Source organism: Rhinopithecus roxellana, chromosome 2 (genome assembly GCF_007565055.1).
Source record: "Rhinopithecus roxellana isolate Shanxi Qingling chromosome 2, ASM756505v1, whole genome shotgun sequence".
Taxonomy (NCBI): domain Eukaryota; kingdom Metazoa; phylum Chordata; class Mammalia; order Primates; family Cercopithecidae; genus Rhinopithecus; species Rhinopithecus roxellana.
In genome coordinates this window covers 185,628,740-185,653,451 of record NC_044550.1, presented here as the reverse complement: position 1 = coordinate 185,653,451, position 24,712 = coordinate 185,628,740, and the positions used below count along the sequence as shown (strand labels likewise).

Below are 24,712 nucleotides of genomic sequence, written 5' to 3'. Positions count from 1 at the left end.
AGTTGACTCTATGTTTGGTTATATTTCTAGATTTTACAAACTATTAAAATTGAGTGTATGCCTAGCTATATGCCTGTAGGTAATGCATGCTAGGTTTAATACGTAGGTGATGGACTGATAGGTGCAGCAAACCACCATGGCACACGTTTACTATGTAACAAACCTGCACATGTATCCTGGAACTTAAAATAATGTAAAATTGAAAAAAGAAAGGGTGAAAGAAAGAAGAATTTCAAAAATTTTACTAAGCCAATGAATGTAATTTATTTTCTCAATTTCAAATATTGAAATTAACACTTTAGTTAGAAATGTCATTAAATTTATAAAGGGTAAATAAAGTAAAATCTTTAATATATTTATTAAATTAATGCAAAGCTGAATCAAGTAAAAGCATTTGCCTTCAACTAGTGCTTTCCATTGGTAAAAATTTATTATGCCATATCCTTGGTCAAGCTCTTAGTCTTTTATATACATAGCATAACAATTAATTGATAAATTTAAATTTGTGGAAGATAAAGACAAAAATAATGCAATGACCTCAAATTCCAAGTAAGCATTTTTTATTTTTTGGCATAAAATTAAACTTTTGGTTACAAATAGTGATTATATATTATGAACATTAGTGATTTTTAAACATAATTGATGTTTAATGTAATTATTTGTACACTTAACTAAAAATTTTATAAAATCATTAATCATTTTCTAGATTTCTCTTTGTTATATCCTCTAACTGTGATCTGTTCACCTTCAACATATAACATAGAACTTTCTCCTTGAAATCAAAGAGTCAATTGATTTATTTATTAAAGACAGTACCCAAATCTTGCACTACAGCTTATATAAGAATATACGTTGAAGAAAGGCAGGCAAGTTACACCGTGATTTTCTGGATATGCTCAATGAAAATTTTGTAGACATTAAATAGGGATGCACATCACACTTAAAATTCATTCTCTAACTCCTGCAAAATTGAGCACACAGAAGAGTTTATTTTTATTAAAACAAGGAAATCATAACCTTTCTCATAACACACTACTGTCCTATGGTGGCTCCCTGAATTATTTGATATATGAAAACTTGTGAATTTGACTCTTCCTTACACCTATCAAATTCCATCTACACTGTATGCATTACCAGGATTCAGCATAATGTTAATCATTAATTAAGGTGAACTATAAAATAATTTGATACTATGAATAGCACTTATTTAAAATTAGGTAGTATCCTAGTGTCAGAACAGCGAAAGGAAGAGGGTATAGTCAGCAGGGAGAGACAAAGGAGAAATAGAAGACTACAACTCACAAGTTAATGATAATCATGCCAAAATCGACCTATTCTCTTTTTTTCTTCTTTCCTATCTTACCAAATTTTTGACAGGAAAACAAACAACATTGTATGACCAAAAATATAGCCATTGTCACACAGACCAGCAAGAACCCGATTACATCCAAAGAGTGGTACTGGAACCAGTTGAGGTCGTGGGCAGCTGGGCGCAGGTGCTTGGCTCCTTTGTGGCGCATGACAAACTCGATCCAGAAGACTGCTCGATCCAGGGGCTTTACAAGTTGATCATGGTGGATTCTTGATAACCTCATAGCATTCTCTTTATAACTAGAAGACAAATAAATAGGCAGAAATTAGATAATTTTTGTTTTCATTTTCATTGAAGATAAACATGTGATATATATTTGCTATACAAGTTAAAGGCCATAATTATGTTGAGAAAGAATATAATTTTTGAATGAACTTTGCTAATGCATAGGATTTTAAGAGTTATGAAAGGGAAGATGTGGATGAAATATATTCTTAACACAAGTATGATCAAATGTAGACATAAAAAAGTAGAGTAAGCCATTTGTAAACATATATATCTAGCATAATTTTTCCAAAAGTAATTTTGATATTGTGTGAATTATACTGTGCAGGATGATTCCAAGACCAAGATGGTTCATAACCTAATATGGTGGGATAAAAATCATTTAACACATACATAAGCATATCCTCTAATGTCTGACTAGTTCATATGACAAAGGATGTTGGCAGTAAGCATTAGTGAGTCATTTGACAGTTCTAAGATGTTGGCACTGTGATAATTACTCTGTGGCACACATTTGTATGTTTGTGATGAAAAGGACAGTGTCTGTATCTATAACATGAAGACTGAACAAAACTACTCTGGTGATTTAAGAAGTGGCATATCCAAGTACCTGAACTTTGATGTTTCAATTGAAACATCTCCCTAGAATTAGAGCTCTTAATCAACTTGCCATCACAATAGCAATAGTCACAGAGATAACAGTTCTAATGGCTTCTCAAATAATATTGGATGGATATCTACATATTTATAAGGCAAATTATGTCTTCACTTGCAGTTTCCCCAGTTGTTAAACCAAAGTTAACAGGTTTCATTTTGGTTTGTGTCTGGAATAAAAGTTCCAGCCTGGATTCATGAAGATGAGAGAAGGTAAAGGGTTTGTGTAGAGATGTCCTGGTGTTGGCAGGATATTGTTAGGACTGGGGAATGGGAAATACGGTGATCATTTACAAGAGAACATGGTACACTAAATTAAGCAGCAGGAGTAGTTTACATGTGTTGAATGTGTGTGTGTGTGTGTGTGTGTGTGTCTGTCTAGTGAAAAAGAATATTCATACTTTCAACTGCATTGAACCTTAGGTAGGGCCAAGACAGTAATTTCACATGGATCATCCTAATATACTTTAGACAATAAATAAATTTGTACATGTGAATCAAAAAATAATAATAAGAAGAAAACATGTTTTCCTATAAATTAAAGACCATACTCAAAAATTCATTATTTCATGTTTTATTATATACTAATGTTTTATGACTGATATGTTAAAATATTCTGAATAATTAGATTATGATTGTCTATTCAAATGTAATTGTTAATGTTTATTAATTGCTTTAATGAATAACAGAATGGAGTACAAACACATCCATATGTATACTCTAAACTGTACCCTGTGTTCCCAGAGGTAGTATTTGGTTTAGGGTTAAAGTGACGGTATTTTAAATTAAATAATTTTTAGGCATTTATTTAGAAATTTCTAACAGTATTTATAGTTCTTGGTTTTTGTATCAATATTTTTGTCAATGAAATGAGTCAAAATCTAAAATATTTGAAGATATTTACTTACAGCAAAATATGAGTGTTCATGGCCCATGACACAGCCCTCAGGAGGTCCTTAGCATATGTGCCCAAGGTTTTGGGGATGCAGCTTGGTTTTTACATTTTAGGAAGGCATAAACATTAATCAAATACATTTAAGAAATACATTGGTTTGGTTTAGAAAAGTGGGACAACTTGAAGTGGGGGTGCATCCAGGCTACAGGTAAATTTAAACGTTTTCTGGTTGACAATTGGTTGAGTTTGTCTAAAGACCTGCGATCAAAGGGAAGGAATGCCTTGGTTAAGATAAAGGATTGTAGAGACCCAAGTCCTTATTTGCAGAGGGAGCCTTCAGGTAGTAGGCTTCAGAGAGAATAGATTGTGAAATGTTTCTTATCAGACTTAAAGTCTGTGTTGATGCTAATGCCAGAGAGGTATACTGAGGCATGTTTGATCCTCACTTCCCATCATGGCCTAAAACAGACTCTAAGATTAAATTTAAAGGAGCCCTGGTTGAGGAGGAAGTCCATTCAGATGGTTAGGTGGGAGGTTTAGAATTTTATTTTTGGTTTACAGTTTTAAGTCAATAATAATATTTAATGATCATTTTAAGCATTAGAGTTAAAGAGAATCACAGACCGTACCTATGCTGAAAATTAACAAAATGAACCAAATTGTCAGCCACTAACAATTTTGTAATAGTCTAATTGACTAGACACTGAAGTCAAAAAAAGTTCATACTGAGTCTTGCAGAAGCTCCTAACCCACCACTTAGCTTCTGAATTATGATTTCTAAAATTATGACTTATACAACATGTATGTATTAATAAAAGTCAATTAATTTGAATGTGGATGGGAAGCAAAAGTGGACAACCAGGGCTGAGTCTTCGTATGAATCTAAACCAAGTGTTGAGTGTCTTTCTTTTCTGAAATGAGTACACTTGCCCCCGTGTCTAAAATGCCTGGCAAAGGGCACCGAATAGATGTTTTAAGCAGGTTAGTTCCATTAAGAAAAAGCACTAAATTCTATCCGAGTTTACCTTCTCCTCTACTTCCTGAATCTCAGCCTTCAGGAAAACTGAATGAAATATTACATCTATTCTTCAAGCTTTGACTCTGCATGAAAACAATTAAGTCCAATACAACATAGAAGCAAGTTTAAGGCACCTGACCAAATTCAGAGCAAACACCAAGACCAAGAAAAAATAACAGCCTGATAACCACTTACATATATTGAAAAATAAATGAGAAACTAAAAATGCATTTAGGTATGGCATATAGTCCAAAGAAGAGGAGATTCAAAATATAATAACAGCGGGAGGGTAATGAATACACTATCAAAATTGAATTATAAAGCAAGAGGAAGGTGATAAGGAGATAGGTGAGCTGATGAAATAAGTTGTTAAAAATGACAGTTTAAAGAATTAATAAAGAAATTAGAAATAGCAAGCAATGCTCATGGTAAAAATAATAAATTTACTAATTTGTGAACTATTTGAGGCAATCTCAACGAATTAAGAATAGTAAAAATTGATTAGAACAATTAGGAAATAATAGAGGAAAACATACCAAAATATTTTATCATAGGGAAGACTAAACTGGTGCTCCAGAAGTAAAGATAAAAAGTGGAAATAAAAGGTATTCTAAGAAATAATACACAAAAGATTTACTTTCTGAAAAGAAAAACTGGGTTTTTTTATGCTAGATTAACAGTGCTGTAAGGACACAGTATAACTGAAGAAAAATATATAAAATAATTTGTAAGAATACACCATAATTGAGTTTCTGATTTTTAAAAAGTAACAATTTCTTTTTCCAAATTGAAAAGAAAGCAAAATGATAAAATGGTCAGGCAGGACTCAGAAATCCTATAGCACAATTTAAACTGGAAGGCCATGAGTAATATTTCCACAGGTCTGAAGGAAAGAAAGCAAGAGCTAAATAAATTATATTCAGATAGAAGTCATTCTCATAACAAAGCAGTGAGCGAATATTGCTAAACATTATCTCAGAGAATTCAATATCCAAGCCTTTATTGAAATAAAATTCCATGTGAGATAATCAGTCAAGAAATAAATCCTAAATATTTTAGAATAAATAATCTGTAATTCAGTGGTGAACACTGAGTCACTTAAAATATAGGAAAAAGACTAAATAAATGTGAGAAAAAATGACAAATATTGGTAAAGTAAAATTACAATATAAGTAATACAAATTTGGAATGAAATAGAGATAAATTTCAAAGCAGGAGTTGAACTATATGTGGCTAAAATTAAAACATATCATCAAAAATATATAGCTCAATATATTTTATAGATTCATTTCAATCTAAAAGCTAAATCAGATAAAATTATACTTAAATTTTATTTAAAATATCACAGATAGTACCCATCAATATTTAAACAATTATTCACTACCCTATATATTTTCTCTCTATGTGTATACATACACTAATGAAAGGTATAGAATGGTAAATACTCAGTGTTAATACTTATTTCTGAATGATTATTAGTGGGCATATTATCATTTCAATTTTGTATTTACTGATTAGTTTATAATATGTACACACTTACTAATTAGTTTATAAAATTAAGCAGATTACCCAGAAAAAAATGAGAATTTATATAATCATACCATTCTTTATTTTGAAAAATATTGAAAGAATATTTGAAGTCTTAGGATTTTCTTTTTTTCCTGATTTCAGGAAATCACCTCAGCAGTTTGGCAAATAAAATAGTTTTTATATTGGACAGGTTATGGTTGTTATTGGAAAATAATTACAAAAGTATTAAAGAATGTACATTTTCTGGTATTTAAAAAATGAAATTAATGTTAGACAAATCTTTAGGAGGCTTAGTACTTACGAAGGTTCGTTAATGATTGTTCTCAAAGCGCTAAGCAAATCCACACTTGTCATTGTGTTCAGGTTCACTTCCACAGCTGCTCCTTTGGCCTTCATGTGAGCGATGTTATCATGCTGATCAGCAAACATGGGAACTCCCACCATAGGGACTCCGTGGTAAATAGCTTCATAGATCCCATTAGTTCCACCATGAGTGATAAAAGCTTTGGTTTTGGGATGACCTGATTTGAGGATGGAGTGAGAAGTGGGTGTGTAATAATAACACATTAGCAGAATTTGAGAGACAGAAAGGGTCCAAAAGCTGTAATATAACTCTCTAAAGAAGGATACGTTTCCTACAAAAGCAGATCACAGAGGGCATTGCCCTCTCAGAAAACTGTGATCCCAGGAAAAGCAGTAATTAACAGCATTTGCATTTTCTGGGAATATATTACTGAGGAGATGGTATCTGAACTGAAAATGAAACTTGAAATGTAATTAATCTTAACTGAAAATGCTCTTTTGTGAAACAGAAAGTATGAATCTATAAAATTAACCAGCCAATTATGTAATTACATCTGCTTTAAAATTGGGTGTCAAAATTTTAAATTATTAAAAATTTATGGAATTTATTTGCTATGAAACAGTTACTTAACTTGTCTATTGTCCTACTGTACAGCTTTTCTTCCCCCACAATCTTACCAAGAAGATCATTCTGGGGTATCCAATCATAGAGCTGAGTATTGTTTCCTAATGTGGCTGGTTTCTTTCCTATGTATCTCCATAAAACCTGTGGAAAATTTTGCAAGAAAAACACAACAAGGACATTTTAAGTTGGTAGAATTATTTAGAAATCATTTAGCCAGCTACATGGAAGATGGCAATTATGTAAGCAGAAGTTTACAAACGTTGAGATATATAGTAGGACTGTTATATCTACCTTTTTGTAAAGTCTTGTACTAATAATCTATTAAGTATAGTATTATTGTTTTGATATCACTTAAAAGCTTTTGGAAGTTAGATTTTAAGTGAAGAAATAGAACATAAACAGGACCAGTTTAATCAATCACAACATGGAGGAGAAAAATCATGAAGCGTGCTATATGCTTTAACCAATACATAAATATAGAGAGTCCTAGGATGTTTCATGAATAGAAGTATAAAAAGAATAGTAATGCAAAATTGTAGAGATAAAAATTAAGGTTAATTGAATAACATAAATCAGAAAATGCATGTTGTTGGACTATAATATTTGAATTTTAATTGTTTTTAGCTAGAGATTATTCAACTTAGAAAGACTAGTTGAATCTAGACTTCCACTTCTAAACCAACTACACTTTGATAAGAGTTGTAATAAAACCTAGACATTTGAATTACATTTTTAGCATGATTTCTCCCTGCTTTGTGTATACATACTCTCTTTTCCTGGGCCATGTAGCTAACAAACTTCAGAAGTTTTGAAAGTAGTCAGTGGAGAACAAAAATTTTCAAATAGTGAAAGTTCAGTGGGGGCTTAAAGTTTTCATTTCTATTCCATTAAAAATAAATGACTTCAAAAAAGTATGTGTTCCCAAAATAATGCCAAGGCTCAGTAGGGAAATGATTCAGTGTGCTAATGTACATAACTTTAATATATTACACAATTTTACTTAACAACTCTTACTAATGGTACTCGGTATAATGAGTTTCAATCTTCATATGGAAAGAACGTTACTGTGTCTCCCCTTAGTAAAAGGTTGTGTACCAGGATCCCAGGCTGTACTGACCTTCTGTGGAATCTGGGCAAGGGCTGAGGCAATAAGATTGGCTTTTTCTTCTGTAAGGTTTTTGACCATTGATCCCAGAGAAAACACCACAACACCATCTTTACCTGAGCTCTGGATAAATTCTTCTATTTCCTGCATACATAATATATTTTATATTACAAAGGTGTAGCATCATAAGAAAAAATAAGTTTACTTACACATTTAAGTAGGTTAAATTAAGATATATGTCAGAGAAATTATTAACCTGGTCTGTCTTCTGACATGTAGAAAGATCTAGTTTCTATTTTTTTTTTTTTTTTTTTATTTTTTATTTTTTGACAGAGTCTCTCTCTGTCGCCCAGGCTGGAGCGCAGTGGCGTGATCTCCGCTTACTGCAAACTCACCTTCCCAGTTCAAGTGATTCTCACACCTCAGCCTCCTGAGTAACTGGAATTATAGTCACATGCCACCATGCCTGGCTAACTTTTATATTTTTAGTAGAGATGGGGTTTCACCATGTTGGCCATGCTGGTCTCGAGCTCCTGACCTCCAGTGATCCACCTGCCTCGGCCTCCTAAAGTGCTGGAGTTATAGGCATGAGGCACTGTACCCAGTCAGATATAGTCTCCTTAAGAGGAAACATGTCTCTGAAATGTATAACTTAAATATAAAATCAGTAATTACAAATCCAAGCATGGAACCAAAACCATGACAGAAATGAACACTAAATAAGAGACAACCTTTCTCATGGTAACTGAAATTGCTACCCCCAAGGCTTAATTTAACCAACCAACAGGGATGTTTGCAAACTCATAAAAATGGTTTTTGGAAGGAAGCCCAATAAAGGGTACTGAGTTAGGCTTTTAAAATTATTAGCATGCCAGTTGTATCTAATCAATTATTAATAAATGTACTGATTTCTATTAAGCATTCAAGATCTTTTTGTCAAGTTTATGCCTTCCTTGTTTAATAGGTCTAAGAAAAAATTTGTGTAAAATGTCATCTAATAGTAACATATTTTAGAGCGAGACAACAAAGTGCATCTCCAACTATAATCACAATGATGCTTATGAGACAGTGCATCTCTTCTTCCTGATGTATAAGCTGCCATGAGTGTGATGTTAGCTATGTGCCCTTAGTTTGAGCCTTAAAGCAAAAGTAAAATATAAATTTCTCTGCCAATAAAATTCCCCAGGTCATTACTTATAGTTTTGCAAATTTGATACTGCAAAATCTGAGATTAAGGCCTTTCACATCATAATCTATGTGAATGCTACTTTATAGAGATGTATTCTGCATTCCATGTGCAAATATTTGTCATGAACACAATGGAATCACTGAGGGATCAGTTTCTGACTAGCCAAATTATTAGGGGAGGGTAGTATCTTAAGTGAAAATAGATTGCAATTTTTGGCTTAATGTCAGGAGAATATTTCTGAAGTCCCAGGAATTGGTGCTTTGCCATATTGATTTAGTTTCCAAACAGGTATTCATTAATTAAAATAATACACACACACACACACACACACACACACACACAACATACACACACATTCAAATCTACCATAGTGATATGGATTTTTCACTTGACAGTCTCTTCTTACTTTTGTATTCTGTGTATCCAGTGATTGACGTAATTATCATCAACATAATCCATGATTGGTATTGATATTTCCGAAGCCTATATCAATATTTAAATTGATTGAACACGTAATGGCATAATGTCTGCTATTGTAAAACATGACTGATTTGTCTTTGTGAAATTGTGAGAGCATGTGTATTTGTGTGTGTTTGTGTAAAAAGTGGGTTTGGGAGGAAAAACATAATAGTGTGGCATGGGTTATTATCCAGTGACCTATGGATATGTCATGTATATTTCTGTGTCTTTATTTAGATATTGGTACATTATCTCCTATAGTAAACATTCACTAGAGCTTGCCTGCAGTCATAACTTGACTGGCAAGAAAATCCTTAAATAAAATTTTTAGAATCCTGAAATAAAATTTTAAACTTAAATATGTCTTTTACCCTAAACAGAAATTTAGTATTCTTATGGGAACCAGGAACTTTCTGAAAAGATTGCTTTTGTTTGTGTATGAACCAAATAAATAACAGCCTGTTTCCTCACTCCCTATTGATAGTTAAATACATTGTTCCTGCCATGTGGACCCGTACTCTATTTTGCTTCTTTTTCTGTATAACGTTTTCTGTATAACATTTCTTACATTCCACATTTCTTCTCTGAAGACTTCATATTGTAATGTATAATTTCTTTTTGATGCCATAAAACTTGACATTATATTTATAAAGAACCAATACAATATTTGAGTCTCTCAGTTTTATAATAGTTACTTTATGCTGATGAATCTGAATCTATTTCTAAATGCTTTCTGCTTGGATTTACACTTCGTACTACTTAAATGATTTCAGGAAATTACCGAAAATCCTTTTGGTTCCTTAAAGTAAATAGGTCAAAAACTAACTCACCATTGTTAATGCAAAAGAGTTTTTGTTTTGTTTTGTTTTACCAATTGTTTCCTGACAGTAGAAGTCACAACTACCTAATAAATTCTCAAGATTAAAACCTAAGAGCCCTGCCTCATTTCATTGTCTTTCTTCAATAATGACTTCTTACTCACCAAGTTATGTGGAATTCACCCAAGAGTTTTCATGAAGACATCTTTATCTCTTAAGAAATTTGGCACATATACACCATGGAATACTATGCAGCCATAAAAAAAGATGAGTTCATGTCTTTGTAGGGACATGGATGAAACTGGAAACCATCATTTTCAGCAAACTATCGCAAGAACAGAAAACCAAATACCACATGTTCTCACTCATAGGTGGGAATTGAACAATGAGAACACTTGGACAGAGGAAGGGAACATCACGCACTGGGGCCTGTCGTGAGGTGGAGGGAAGGGGGAGGGATAGCATTAGGAGGTATACCTAGTGTAAATGACGAATTAATGGGTGCAGCACACCAACATGGCACATGTGTACATATGTAACAAACCTGCACATTGTGTACATGTACCCTAGAACTTAAAATATAATAAAAAAAAGTGAAAAAAAAGAAATTTGGTAAATATTCCTGTTCATAATGCTATGTGTCTTGTTAAGAAGACTAGGGCAGTCTCCTTAGTAATTTCTATGATCTGGTTTTCTATCTCCCCAGGTCCAACATCAAGGTATAGACACACTGATATTTGTAACACACAACTTGAATCATTTTATTCTTCAGTTTAAATTATCAATGTAAAGTCCAAAACACCTAATATTACTTATAGGAGACCTCTATCATGAGGAAAATAGATGTGGAGTAGCAAACCGAAATGTCCAACAAAATTTATTTGTTATTGAAGCTATAAACTTTAAAAGAAAAGTAGGTATTTTATTATGAGGAGCATAAAGTCCTCCACTATTGTAGACCTACCTTAGGTAAGGGTTTGGCAGGTTTGCAGTGTAATCCTCCAACAAACTCAAAATTAGGTAAGTATGGACGAGGAAATTCAAAATCCCAATATGTTCGGATTAACCAAATTTCAGCTTTCCCCATAGTCTCACACAAGGTAGTGGGTCTTCCTGGAGAAAAAAAGTTGAATGGATAAAATTAGCTTGTATGTTTGCTGAGGAGAAAAATAACTACCGTAATTTCCTGAAAACTATTAAGAAAAAATTCAGTTAGGTCTTCTAGAATACTTACCATGTTTACATATTAAGGAGAAGGAGAAATTAAAGAGGATGGAAGGAAGAAAGGAGGGAGGAAAAAAAGAAGAACAAAAGGAAGGAAGGAAGGAGGAAGGAAGTACGGAAGTAAGTAAGGAAGGAAGGAAGGAAGGAAGTAAGGAAGGAAATGCAGGAATAGAAAGGGAGGTAAGGAATTAGATATAAAATAATTAATGTAAAGTTATTACTAGAGATAAGGAAGGAAATTAGTAAGTAAGTAAATTGAAGGAAGGAAGGAGAAAAGAAGGGAGGAAGGGAGGAAGGAAGGAAGGCAGGCAGGCAAGCAAAGAGGGAGAGAGAGACGAAAGCAAGAAAAAGGGAGAACAAAGGAAGAAAGACGTAGAAATAAAGAGACAGAGGAAGAGAGAGAGAGGGAGAAATGGAGACAGGGAAGAAGAGAGGGAGTAGAGTGGGGTCTGAGAAAGGAAGGAAAGAGGGAGGATTTTTAGTTAGTGAAAAAGAAGTAATGTGTAAGTGTCATTTCACAATAATAAATCAACTAAAATTAAACTATAACTGCAAATACTGATAAATTTAACATTCATATTCTCTCTTCAATTAAATGCCAGATAACATTTTTCCCCAGGACAGCATACTGGAGACACTGCTAGCATGACTCTCCCACTTGAAAAGACAATATAGTGAGTAGAGATTCACGCTGTGATTTTTTTTTACAAGAAGCAACACAGGAACTTAACAAAAAAACAAAAGTAACCATAAACTCTTTGAAAAAAAGTGGTGTGCAGCAGCCTATCCTGTGACCTATGTGAAAAATTATGAGTCCCAAAAGTGTGAGTGGGGAGAAACTGCCTATGGGATATGTATTCCCACTGGGAAACCTGGCCATCCAGAACATGGGGAAATGCCTTAACCATACCCAGTACTGGAGCTGTTTCCGTGAGCAGTGGGAAATAGATGAGAAAGAGCAGCATCTGGACATGGTTTGTGTGCACCCCTAGACTCCAGCAGGAACAGAGAAAAGTCACTCCTAATCCTACATCACAAGGGACCTTGCGGAAGTCTGCCAACTAACTCAGGTTGTGGTCACAGGTTGAGAGAAACTCCCAAGTGAGAATCACAATACAGTCTTGAGTGGGGACAAACTCCCTTTGGTCAGAATTGAGGAACGAGTAGGAAGTGTGCTATGGCCACAGCCACAGGAGATGGACACCCCTGCTTCAGAGGAGCATGGTCTGAAAGCAACAGTTTATATCTCAGTGGGTATGTTAGGCCATTCTCTTATTCCTATAAAGAAATACTTGAAACTGGGTAATTTATTTTTTAAAAAAAGAGGTTTAATTGGCTTATGGTCCCATAGGCTGTATAGGAAGCATAGTGGTTTCTGCTTCTGGAGAGGCCTCAGGAAGCTTCTAATCATGGCAGAAGGCAACGGAGCAGCAGGTTGTTTTGCATGATGGGAACAGGAGCAAGAGAGAGAGTGAGGGCAAAGGTGATATACACTTAAAAAAATAAAAAGCAGACCTCATGATAACTCAATCACTATCACAAGAACAGTACTAAGGGAGGATGGTGCTAAACCATTCATGAATACTCTACCCCCATGATCCAATCCTTTCCAACCAGGCCCCACTTCCAACATTAGGGATTATAATTGACATAAGATTTGGGCAGAGACACAGATCCAAACCATATCAGTGGGGAAGGCTTATGACCTGGGGCATTTTTGAGTTTTGAGAGTAGTGTGCCTGGAATCCAGTTACCTCATGCTAGTGGAACACTGCAAATGTGAGACCTGCCTTGCCAAATGTGTAAGAGCCAGGTGAGGTTTACTTCTTACTGCTACACATACTCCCCATGTGGATTCTTCTGTGCAGCAGAAGAAGCTGCACTTCTCCCTTGAACATTACCCCAGCAGACAGAGACCTTCTCTCTGATCCTCATTGTGACCACTGATCATGCCTACACAGGGGGAGCCAGAGCACAGACTTGACTGACACAGCCTCCACCTGTCCTTGCCCCTGCACCTGCCCTGGTAGCTTAACAGAAATGACAGAGAATGTGGGGAGCTCCATGGCCCGCTCCCAACCAAGAGTACTTATCCTGGGTAACACAAGGCAAACACAAAACTCACTTCTACCACTACAGTTGGAGTTCTTTTTCAAGTGCCTCCTCCTGGCTAGAGGCCAACTGATAGTCCATCACAGCATCTGCAGGCAGAATAACACAACACCAGGAAGGAAAAAAACTTGTGCATGACCTCCGCTATCACTATTGCCTGCATCACTTTGGGTAACCAGGAGGTCCTGAGTTTGTCCACATGCCAGTACATTACTACCACAGTAATTTGAGAAAGTCAGCATTGCTAAGGCCAATAACCAAGGAATCTCACAAAGTCTATGTAATTCCCCTGCCACCCCTGTCAGAGCTGGTGCTGGTATCCACTGATGGGAGACTAGAGGACAGGTCACATCCCTTGCAATCACAAAGTCTATGTAATTCCTCTGCCACCCCTGTCAGAGCTGGTGCTGGTATCCACTCATGGGAGACTAGAGGACAGGTCACATCCCTTGTAGACATTCCCTAGCACCAGTCTGTAGGCTGACAGCCCTCTGGGTGGCCAGGTCCAGAGGAGCAGCAGCATTCATAGTAGTCTGGCCCTCAGATACTCCTGCTCTTAGGCAAAGGAGAACTGCACCACACATGCAACTTGAGAATTTAAAGGGTAGAGTAAAACTGAGAAAACTTAAATAATTAATATAATCAATAAAAAGTATATTATTGAAATAGAAATCAAATTAAAAGTCAATCATACTCAAAAATAGATGCTGTTACACTTAAAATGATAATCTAACTAAATCTAGTAATATTTTAACAAAAGATATGAAAAAGCTGGACGCATTATAGCAATGAAATGATAGCATAAAATTGAAAAATAAATAAGTTCACTTTATTAAAAGGTAAAAAGAGAAAAATCTTATCATCTCAAGCAATAAAAACTCAACAGTTGTTCATAATCTTCAAATTCTATCAGTAAACTACAAATAGAAAATAATTTCTTTACACCAACAACGGCACTCCAAACAAAATGTTTCATCAAATGTAACCTTTATGCTAAAATAGTAAGAGCATTCTTATCAAGATGAGAAAAAAGTCAGTGGTATATACTAATGACAACTTTAATTCAGCAATATTTTACACTACTGCAGTTAAACAAGAAAAACAATTTTTAGAATAAAAAAGATTTAGGAGTTCTATCTATCTGTCTGATATCATGTTATGTAACAAATCCAAAATAATATACAGATAAATCTTCAGAATGAGCAAGAGAAGTTTTAGTTTTACTCAATGTAAAACTGTAACATAGCAACTGAAATTTCTGTGCACAAGTAGATGAAAATTTAATTTAAAATCAAATTTCCACTTGAAAAGTTGGAATAATTTTTATAAAAGTTACATACTCTATTCATGCTTAGAATTACAAAATTGTATTAAAACCCACAATAGAAAAGTAAATAGAGCTAACATGTTCTCAGATAAGAATATCAAAATTCATAAAGATGTCCATTCTCTAAAATCAACTTATAGATTAATTATGAATCTTATTAAGGGTCAGGAGTTCAAGACCAGCGTGGCCAAGATGGTGAAACCCCGTCTCTACTAAAAACACAAAAAAATTAGCCAGGCGTGGTGGCGGGTGCCTGTAATAATCCCAGCTACTCCAGAGGCTAAGGCAGAGAATTGCTTGAACCTGGGAGGTGGAGGTTGCAGTGAGCCCAGATCATACCACTGCACTCCAGCCTGGGTGACAGAGTGAGACTCTGTCTAAAAAAATTTAAAAATTTAAAATTTAAAAACATTAAAATTTCAAAATTACAAATTTCATAAACCTTTACAATTTTTGTAGAACTTTATATGTGATTCTAAAATCCACATGGAAAAGCAAAGAGCCAAAAATAAAGTACTCCAGATGAAAAGATACAAGGGGAAAGAATATTATTTTATCAGATATCAAGAACTAATATAAAGGAAAGTAGGTAAAATAGTGAAAAAAAAAAAAAACCACTTAAGTAATGAAATTCATGAATGACAAAGATGCAGACATGCAGGAAAAAATGTTTTCAATAAGTAGTGATGGGACAACTCCTTACACTTGTGCAAAGGTGAAAAAAATAAAACAGATAGGCTGAGAGGGAGTCAGGGAAGAAGGAAAGAGGGAAAAAATGAAAAATATGCAAAGAAATGAACTCAAGTCTACAAAATGCACACAAAAAATAATTTATTTTATTATTATTATTATTTTTGAGACAGAATTTCACTCTTGTTGCCCAGGCTGGAGTGCAGTGGCATGATCTAAGCTCACTGCAACCTCTGCCTCCCGGGTATAAGCCATTCTCCCATCTCAGCCTCCTGAGTAGCTGGGACCACAGGCACACGCCACCATGTCCGGTAATTTTTGTAAAAAATAAATAATTGCAAATAAATTCAGATATTTAAAGTAAAAGCAAAACCATAGCTTCCATGAAGACAGCATAAAAAATTTTTTTTTTTTAAATTTCATAGTAGAAAAGGATTTCCTCAGGAGCATAAAGAAAAATTATAAAGAAAATAATTAATATATTAAGTTCCATTAATTTTAAAATCTACAATTCATTATCTGATATTAAAAGATAATGAGAAAACAATAATAAACTATAGGAGGATATCTGCAATATATAAAACTGGCCCAGGCTTATATAGAATATACAAGAATTTGTTTGTTTGTTTGTTTGTTTGTTTTTGTTTTTTGACACAGGGTTTTTCTCTGTCTTCCAGGCTGGAATGCAGTGGTGCCAACACAGCTCACTGAAGCCTTGACCTTATGGGTTCAAGCAATCCTCCTACCTCAGCCTCTCAGTAGCTGGGACCAGAGGTGCACGCCACAAACCTAGCTATTCTTTTTTTTTTTTTTTCTTTTCTTTTCTTTTTTTAATTTTTATTTATTTATTTATTTATGTAGAGATGATGTCTCTCTCTGTTTCCCAGGCTGATCTCAAACTCTTGGGTTCAAGTGATACACTTTGACCTCCTAAAGAGCTGGGATTACAGGTGCAGCAATCATTGAATTGTAGACTTAAACTGTGAATTTTAAAGAGTGTATATTATATCTCAATACAACTGTCAATAAAGGTCATTATATGAATTGAATAGTTTGCAGAACAATGGGAAATATAACACCCTATTCATGAAAGTATAAACTAGTATAATCTCTCTGACATGAGATTATTTATAGCTATACATATCCCTATACCTATACCCATACCCACACCCATACTCATACCTATACCTATATGTATACCTACACTTATACCTTTTCCTATACCTATACCCATACCCACACCCATACCCATACCAATACCTATACCTATACCTACACTTATACCTATACCTATACTTATTGGGTGAAAATAAATGGCTTATATCCTGTAAATACAATTGCTCTTATGGAACAGGAGAAACATAACAAATGTTCACTGCATTCCACACAAAAAAAAAAAAATCTGTAGTCAATTGCCATTTGACAGAATGTCATGATATAGTCACCTGATGGAAAACTGTCTATAGAACTTGGGGAAAAATAAAAAGGAAATACACGACTGTATCTCTACACTAATGTTGAATACAAGTAGAAATTTTGCCCATGTATTTGTATACATTTCAAAAAACTAAATAATAGAATATTGAGGGAATAACACATAAGTAGCAGACCTATAAAATTTTTGGAGAAAACATTAAAACCAGTCAGGCTTCTGGTTTCCATTGGAAGCATCATGTTTCTAATACTGAAGGCAAAACTTTACACTCATATATTATCAAAGTTGATATAGTTTCTAAAAGCTGAAAATACATGCATATTTTAAAATATATATAAAATATTTTTAAATGTGCATAAATTAAAGTTCATGGGTTAATCTTGCATTGTTCCATTTCTGCTATTACCAAAAATAAGTTGCGTTTAATTCATGGTCCTTATGTCTCTAGCATGAAGCACCCTAAAATTGTTTAATCATTTAGTGTTTACCCTCAGACATTTTCTGGGGCAGGGTACAAATCATTTCATTTTCTATTTAGCCATTTATCCTCTTGACTTGTAACTGTTATGGCATTTTAGGTAATTTAAGCCTTTTTCCTGTGATATCTATTACAAATATTTTTTTTCAGTTGACTTATGAACCGATTAACATTATGCACCCTGTAAAACTTTAAACATAAACTTTAAATAATCTATTTTATAAGTCAGTGTTATGAATTGAATTGTATTCCACTAAAATTTGTATATGAAGCCTGACTGTATTTGAAGATAGGGCCTTCAGAGATAATTAAGCTTAAAATGGTTCAAGGGTGGGTCTCCAATTCATCATGACTAATGTCCTTCCAAGAAGAGGAAGTGACACCAGGAACATCCATATGCAGAGAAAAAGTCATATGAGAACGTAAGATAGTGACTATAAAAGCTTCAAGAATAAACAGACCTGGCAAATCCTGATTTTGGACGTCTAACCATCAGAACCGTAAGAAAATAAACTTTTGTTATTATTAGTTCTTGTATTAGTTTGCTAGCACTGCTATAGCTACACACCACTAGTTAGGAAGTTAAATTAGCTAATATTTTTCATACCCAGTATAATCTTTGGTTTTTTAGTTCACATTTCTTTATGATTCTCAAAAATAATAGTTGGAGTGGAAGCCTACCTCAGTTGATGGATTTAGATGAGAGCTGTGTATATAAAAATTAGAAAGCAAAACCATTATTTAGCAGAATTGGCAAATAATTTTAAAATAGGTAGAATAAATGTTATCAGTGAAGTTAAAAAAGAAAACCACTGTTTTTTTTTGTTTTTGTGTGTGTCTTGAGACAGAATCTTGCTCTGTCACTCAAGCTGGAGTGCAGTGGCACCAACACAGCTCACTGCAGTCTCGACCTCCTGGTTTCAAGCAATCCTCCTACCTCAATTTCCCAGTAGCTACAATCACAGGTGTTCACCGTCGAGTCTGGCTATTCTTAATTGCTATTAATTTTGCCAAATTTTTAAAAAGGTCAGAAACAACAAAATATAGCAGGGTCATAAAAGTACTCTAAGAAAATAGAGGTAACATTATAACCTTAGAGAATGGAAGTCCTTTTCTACAAGATAAACCAGAAATGATAAGAAAAAAACTGATAAACATATACACATGCTATGACAAGGTTCATCATATATTATGAAGTACTTTAAATGAAGAGCAATGCTACATAATATAGCTCAGAGTTTTTTTTTTTTTTTCTCCAGATCTTTGTGTTAGCATAGAAATACCTCTAAATTATTTTATCTGAGAAAACTAAGGTCTAGCTAACGTTAAGCAGTAGAACTTAATTACATAAATTTAAAAGTATGGGAATATTTTTCATTAGGCTGGGTGAAATATAAAATTGTTCCCTTTGCAAGTCACTTTTGAGTCAGCAAGAAAATGAAAATCAGCACACTGCCAAAAAAAGGAAAAACAGGAATTCTGAAATACACAATTTAGTAAAACTTGAATGATTCCTTCTGAAAATACACAGTATGTTTTAGGGTGGGAAAGTAGATAAGCCTAATGGGTTGCCATAGTGTCCCTCACTACACATATGCATTCACATAAGTTCAACTCCCCAAATCTACCCTCACTCTTACAAATAAATTCCATTACATGCAAGTGTACAGCAAGAAAAATGTCCTGTGTTGACTTGTCCCTGTGTGGAAGAAAAATATCTTCTCTGAGAATTAACATAGTCAGCACTCATGTGAGGTTCCAGTTAAAATTCAAGCTAGAAAAGCATTTTGGAAAAAAACTGACCCTAGCCGCAAACACTTCCCACAGATTAAATTCCGAGGTTAATAGGCAGCTCCTGTTTACCAAGAAGCAAGACTTCATGTCTGAAAATCAGCAAAAGTAACGGAGAGTAGAAATATTAGCATAATTATTTCAAATATTAGAATTATTTTAAATAAAATATAAAATTATTCTGTATACTATAGTGAGCTGGAAGATAGCTCATGAGTTGGAAGAATCAGTTTCATTAAAAAGACTAAATTGCACAAAGCAATTTACACATTCAATGATATTCATGTCAAACTACCAAATCATCACATAATTAGATAAAAACTATTCTAAAATGCATATGGAACCAAAATAGCAAGAATAGTCAAATTAAAGAGCTAAGCCAGAAGCACCATACTACCCAACTTCAAACTATAAGACTACACTAATTTAAAAAGCATGGCACTAGTTTGAAAAGAGACACATAGATGAATGGAGCAGAAAACAAAACTCATTAATAAAGCCACATACGACCATTTGATTTTTCACAATATGGACAAAACAAGAAATAGGGAAAGCACTCCCTATTCAGTAAATGGTCCTGGGATAAGTGGCTAGCCATATGCAGAAGAAACTGGATTGTCACAATTTACCGTATACAAACATTGATGCAATGTGGATCGAAGATTTAAATGGAAGACCTCAAAGTATAAAAATCTCTGAAGAAAACTTAGGATATTATTTATTTATTTATTTATTTATTTATTTATTTATTTTTTATGTTTTTTTGAGACGGAGTCTGGCACTGTCGCCCAGGCTGGAGTGCAGTGGCCAGATCTCAGCTCACTTCAAGCTCCGCCTCCCGGGTTTAAGCCATTCTCCTGCCTCAGCCTTCCGAGTAGTTGGGACTACATTAGCTGGGACTACAGGCACCCGCCACCTCGCCCGGCTAGTTTTTTTGTATTTTTTAGTAGAGACGGGGTTTCACCGTGTTAGCCAGGATGGTCTTGATCTCCTGATCTCGTGATCCGCCCGTCTTGGCCTCCCAAAGTGCTGGGATTACAGGCTTGAGCCACCGCACCCTGCTCACAATGATATATTATTTCACACCAGTCACAATGACTCTTATTAAAAAGTTAATAAACAACAGAAGCTGACTAGGTTCTGAAGAAAAGGGCTTAGAAACTGTTGTTCGGAATGTAAATTAGTTAAGCCAACATATGTAACAGTTTGCAAGTTTCTCAGAAAAATTAAAACAGATCTACCATTTCACCCAGCCATCCCATTACTGAGTATATACCCAAAGGAAAATAAATCATTCCATAAAATGATACATGTACTAATACGTTCATCATTGTGCTTTTCACAATACCAAAGACAAGAAATCATCTGCCAAGAATGGTGGATTGGGTAAATAAAATATGGTACATATACACCATGGAATACTATGCAGCCATAAAGAGAACAAAATCATGTATTTTACAGCAACATGGATGCAGCTGGAATCAATTTTCCTAAGTGAATTAAGGCAGGAACAAAAAACAAAATATCCTGAGTTCTCACTTATCAGTGGGAGCTAAACACTGAGCACATATGCACTTAAATATGGGAACAATAGACACTGTGGACTTCTAGAGTGGAGACAGAAGAAGGGAGCTGTGGGCTAAAATACTAACTTTTGGGTACTGTGTTTACTACCAGGGTGACAGAATGCATACCACAAACGTTAGCATTGCACAATATACCCTTGTAACAAACCTAAACACCTACCCCTATATCTAAAATAAAAGTTGAAATTTAAAACAAAACAAAAACAAAAACAGGAAATGCAAACTAGAAAAGCAAGAGAAAACCAAATCAAAAGTTAGTAGAAGGAAAAACAATAAAGATTAGAACATAATAAATAAAATTGTGTCTAATAAAATAATACAAAAGATAAACAGTTATTTATTTGAAGATAAACAAAATCAACAAAACTTTAGCTAGACTAATGAAAAGAAGGAAAGGTACAAATGAGTAAAATCAGAGGCAAAAAAAGTAGCCATTACGACTGATGCCACAGAAATTGAAATACAGGACACTACGAGCAATTATATGCAAATAAATTGGAAAACCTAGAAATAAACAGTTACCTAGACAAATACAACCCATAAGATTGAGCTGTGAAGAAATCCAAAACCTGAACAAACCATTATTACATAATGGTGTAAAGCAGTGATAAAAATTATCCCATCAAAGTAAAGCCCAGGACCTGAAGACTTTCACTGCTGAATTCTACCTAACATTTGAATAACTAATGTCAATTCTACTTAAACTATTCCAAACATCGTTGAAATATGTTCCAAAACATAGTATTCCAACTATGTTTAGAATATCAAAACCAAAGACACAACAACAACAACAGCAGCAGCAGACCAATATCTGTGATGAACATAGACCAAACATCTTACCAAAATGCTAGCAGTCTGAATTCGACAACATGTCAAAAAGATCATTCATCATTATTACATGTGATTCATCTCATGGATGCGAGAATGTTTCAACATATGCAAATCAATAAATGTGATACATCATATCAACAGTACCAGGACAAAACCCATATGATTATTTTATTTGATGAAAAAAAAAAAAAAACATTTGAGAACATTAACATCCCTTCATGATTAAAAACTCTCAAAACAACTGATTATAGAAGGAACATAGCTCAACATGATAAAAGCCATAAACTGCAAACCTACAGGAAACATGATATTGAATGAGTATAAATTGAAAAACTTTCTTCTAAGATCTGGAGGAAGAGTAGGACATGCATTTTCACAACTTTTACTTAACGTCATAGTAGTAGTCCTAGCCAGAGCAATTAGACGAGTGAAAGAAGTAAAGGGCATTCAAATTGCAAAGAAAATAAAATCAATTATTCTTATTTACAAAAAATATGATATTATATCTAGAAAAACCTAATAACCCTACCACAAACTGTTTTAAGCTGATAAACTCATTCAGTAGTTCCAGGACACAAAATCAACGTACAAATATCAGTAGCATTTCTATATGCCAACAGTGAACCATACGTTAAAAAAGGAAGTAATCCCATTTGCCACAGCTACAAATAAAATAAAATACCTGTTAAACTGAATCAATAAAAGAAATATATCTACAATGAAAACTATAAAATATGATGAAAAAATTGAACAGGACACAAAAAATGAAAATATGTTTTCTGTTCATAGAATAGAGGAATAAAAAGTATTCAAACGTCTATAGCACCCAAAACAATCTACAGATTCAATGCAATCCCTATGAAAATATGAATAAAATTCTTCACAAATTGAAAAAAAATATGTATCTAAACTTTGTATGGAACCACAAAAGACAAGAATAGCTAAAGCCATTCTGAGCAAAAAGAACAAAATTGGAAGAATTATGTTACTTGACTTCAAATTATACTTCAAAGCTAGTAGCCATAACAGCATGGCACTATCATAAAAACAGAAATAAATCTGTATATCTATGGTAAACTGTCTTTCAATGAAGCTGCCAAATACATATATTGGGAAAGGAATGGACTCTTAATGGTGCTGGGAAGCTGGGTATGTATATGTAGAAGAATGAAACTGGACCTCTGAGTAGTCTGTTCTCACATTACTATAAAGAACTACCTAAACTCTGTAGTTTATAAAGAAAAGAGGTTTAATTGACTCACAGCTCCACAGGCTGTACAAGAGGCATGGTTGGGAGGCCTCAGGCAACTTACAATTGTAGTGGAAGGGCAATGGGGAAGCAAGCACATGGTGGCAGGAGAGAGAAAGAGATAAGGAGAAAGTGTTACACACTTTTAAACAACTATATCTCATGAGAACTCACTATTACTAGAAGAGCAAGTAGAAAACCCAAATTCATGATCCACTAACCTTTCAACAGGTCCCTCCCCCAACATTGGTAATTACAATTCAACATGAGATTTGGGTGGGGACAAAGGAGCCAAGCCACATCAGTCTCTATCTCTCACCATATACAAACATCAAATCACACTGAAAAATTAAATCACTCTAATTTAAATCTAATCTTTCTAATCTTTAAGTTAAATCTCACTGATTTAAAACTCAAAACTCTGAGACAACACTAAGACAGTGTTTTGGGCAGATATGGTTAGTAAGACCTCAGAAGCACAGGGATCCAAAGCCAAAATGGACAGATGGGATCACGTCACCCTCAACCTAACAAGTTCCTGCACATTAAAGAAAACAATCAACAAACTGAAGAAAGAGTCTACAAAATGGGAGAAAATATTTTCCATGTACCAATCTGACAAGGGATTGATAAGTAGAATATATCAGGAGCTCAAACAATTCAATAAGGAAAGAACAAGTAATCCCCCCCCCCCCAAAAAAAAAAAATGGGTAAAAGATCTGAATAGACATTTCTCAAAAGAACAGACAACAGGCAAATGAAGAAATGGTCACCATCACTAATCATCAAAGAAATACAAGTAAAAAGCTATAATGAGATATCATCTCAGCCCAGCTCAAATGGTTTTTACCTGTCCCCCCTCCACCCCCCCCCAAAAAAAGGCAACAACAAATGCTGGTGAGGATGTGGAAAAAGGGAACCCTTGTGCACTGTTGGTGGCAATATAAAATTAGTACAGCCACTGTGGAGAAGAGTGTGGATGTTTCTAAAAAAACATAAAACTACCATATGATCCTACAATCCCACTGCTGGGTATATATCCAAATAAAGGAATCAGTATATCAAAGAAATATCTGCACACCCTTGTTTATTGCAGTACTGTTCCCAATAGCCAAGATATGGAATCATCCTATATGTTCATCAATGGGTGAATCAATGGACAAGTGAAAATCCTGTCATTTGCAATAACTTGGATGAAATTAGAGTTTCCTCCAGTTAAGTCAGGTGAAATAAGCCAGGCATAGAAAGACAAAAATGCCGTGTTTTTATTCACATGTGGAAGCTAAAAACAATAATTAACGAATGAAGATATAGAGAAGATACAGAGTAGAAGGATGGTTACCAGAGGCTGGGAAAGGAGAGTATAAAGGAGAGTGAGGAGAGTATAAAGAAGGCATGATTAATAGCTACAAAAATATAGTTAGAATGAAAAAATCTAGTATTTGGCAGCACAATAGGGTGACTATAGTTAATAATAATTTATTGTGTGTTTAAAAATAACTAAGAGTGGAATTGGAATTTTCCTAACATAGAAAAGATAAATGCTTGAGGTTATGAGTATCCCAATTATCCTGATTTGATCATTACACATTTTATGCTTGCATCAAAATATCAACGTTTCCTGTAAATAGGTACAAATGTTATGTATACATGATAATTAAAAATGAAAACTTAAACAATTATAACATGTATCCCACCAACAAAAAGGAACTGAAGCATTTGAAACTTCCAGTTTACCATTTCCTAGAAAGCCACTGGCTTACTCATTCAATTAATTTGAGAGAAATGAAGACAGA

The 24,712-nt window shown here is 34.2% G+C and overlaps 1 protein-coding gene across 6 annotated transcripts in view; it reads right to left on the bottom strand.

Annotated features, from left to right (window-relative positions):
* Positions 1-341: 341 nt before the first annotated feature.
* The window catches only part of LOC104668690 (UDP-glucuronosyltransferase 2A1), a 68,528-nt gene continuing 44,157 nt past the window's right edge, over positions 342-24,712 (bottom strand). For 4 of the 6 annotated variants that reach the window (XM_030925094.1, XM_010371447.2, XM_010371446.2 and 1 more), the window contains 5 exons: positions 11,158-11,306; positions 7,740-7,871; positions 6,676-6,763; positions 5,996-6,215; positions 1,329-1,611 (listed from right to left, as the gene is read on the bottom strand). In XM_030925094.1, the coding sequence (XP_030780954.1) occupies positions 1,332-1,611; positions 5,996-6,215; positions 6,676-6,763; positions 7,740-7,871; positions 11,158-11,306 (869 nt within the window). In that variant the 3' untranslated portion in view covers positions 1,329-1,331. Of the gene's footprint in view, positions 1,612-5,995; positions 6,216-6,675; positions 6,764-7,739; positions 7,872-11,157; positions 11,307-24,712 lie in introns of all 6 variants that reach the window. The other 2 variants (XM_030925106.1, XM_030925101.1) reach the window with 2 other exon arrangements.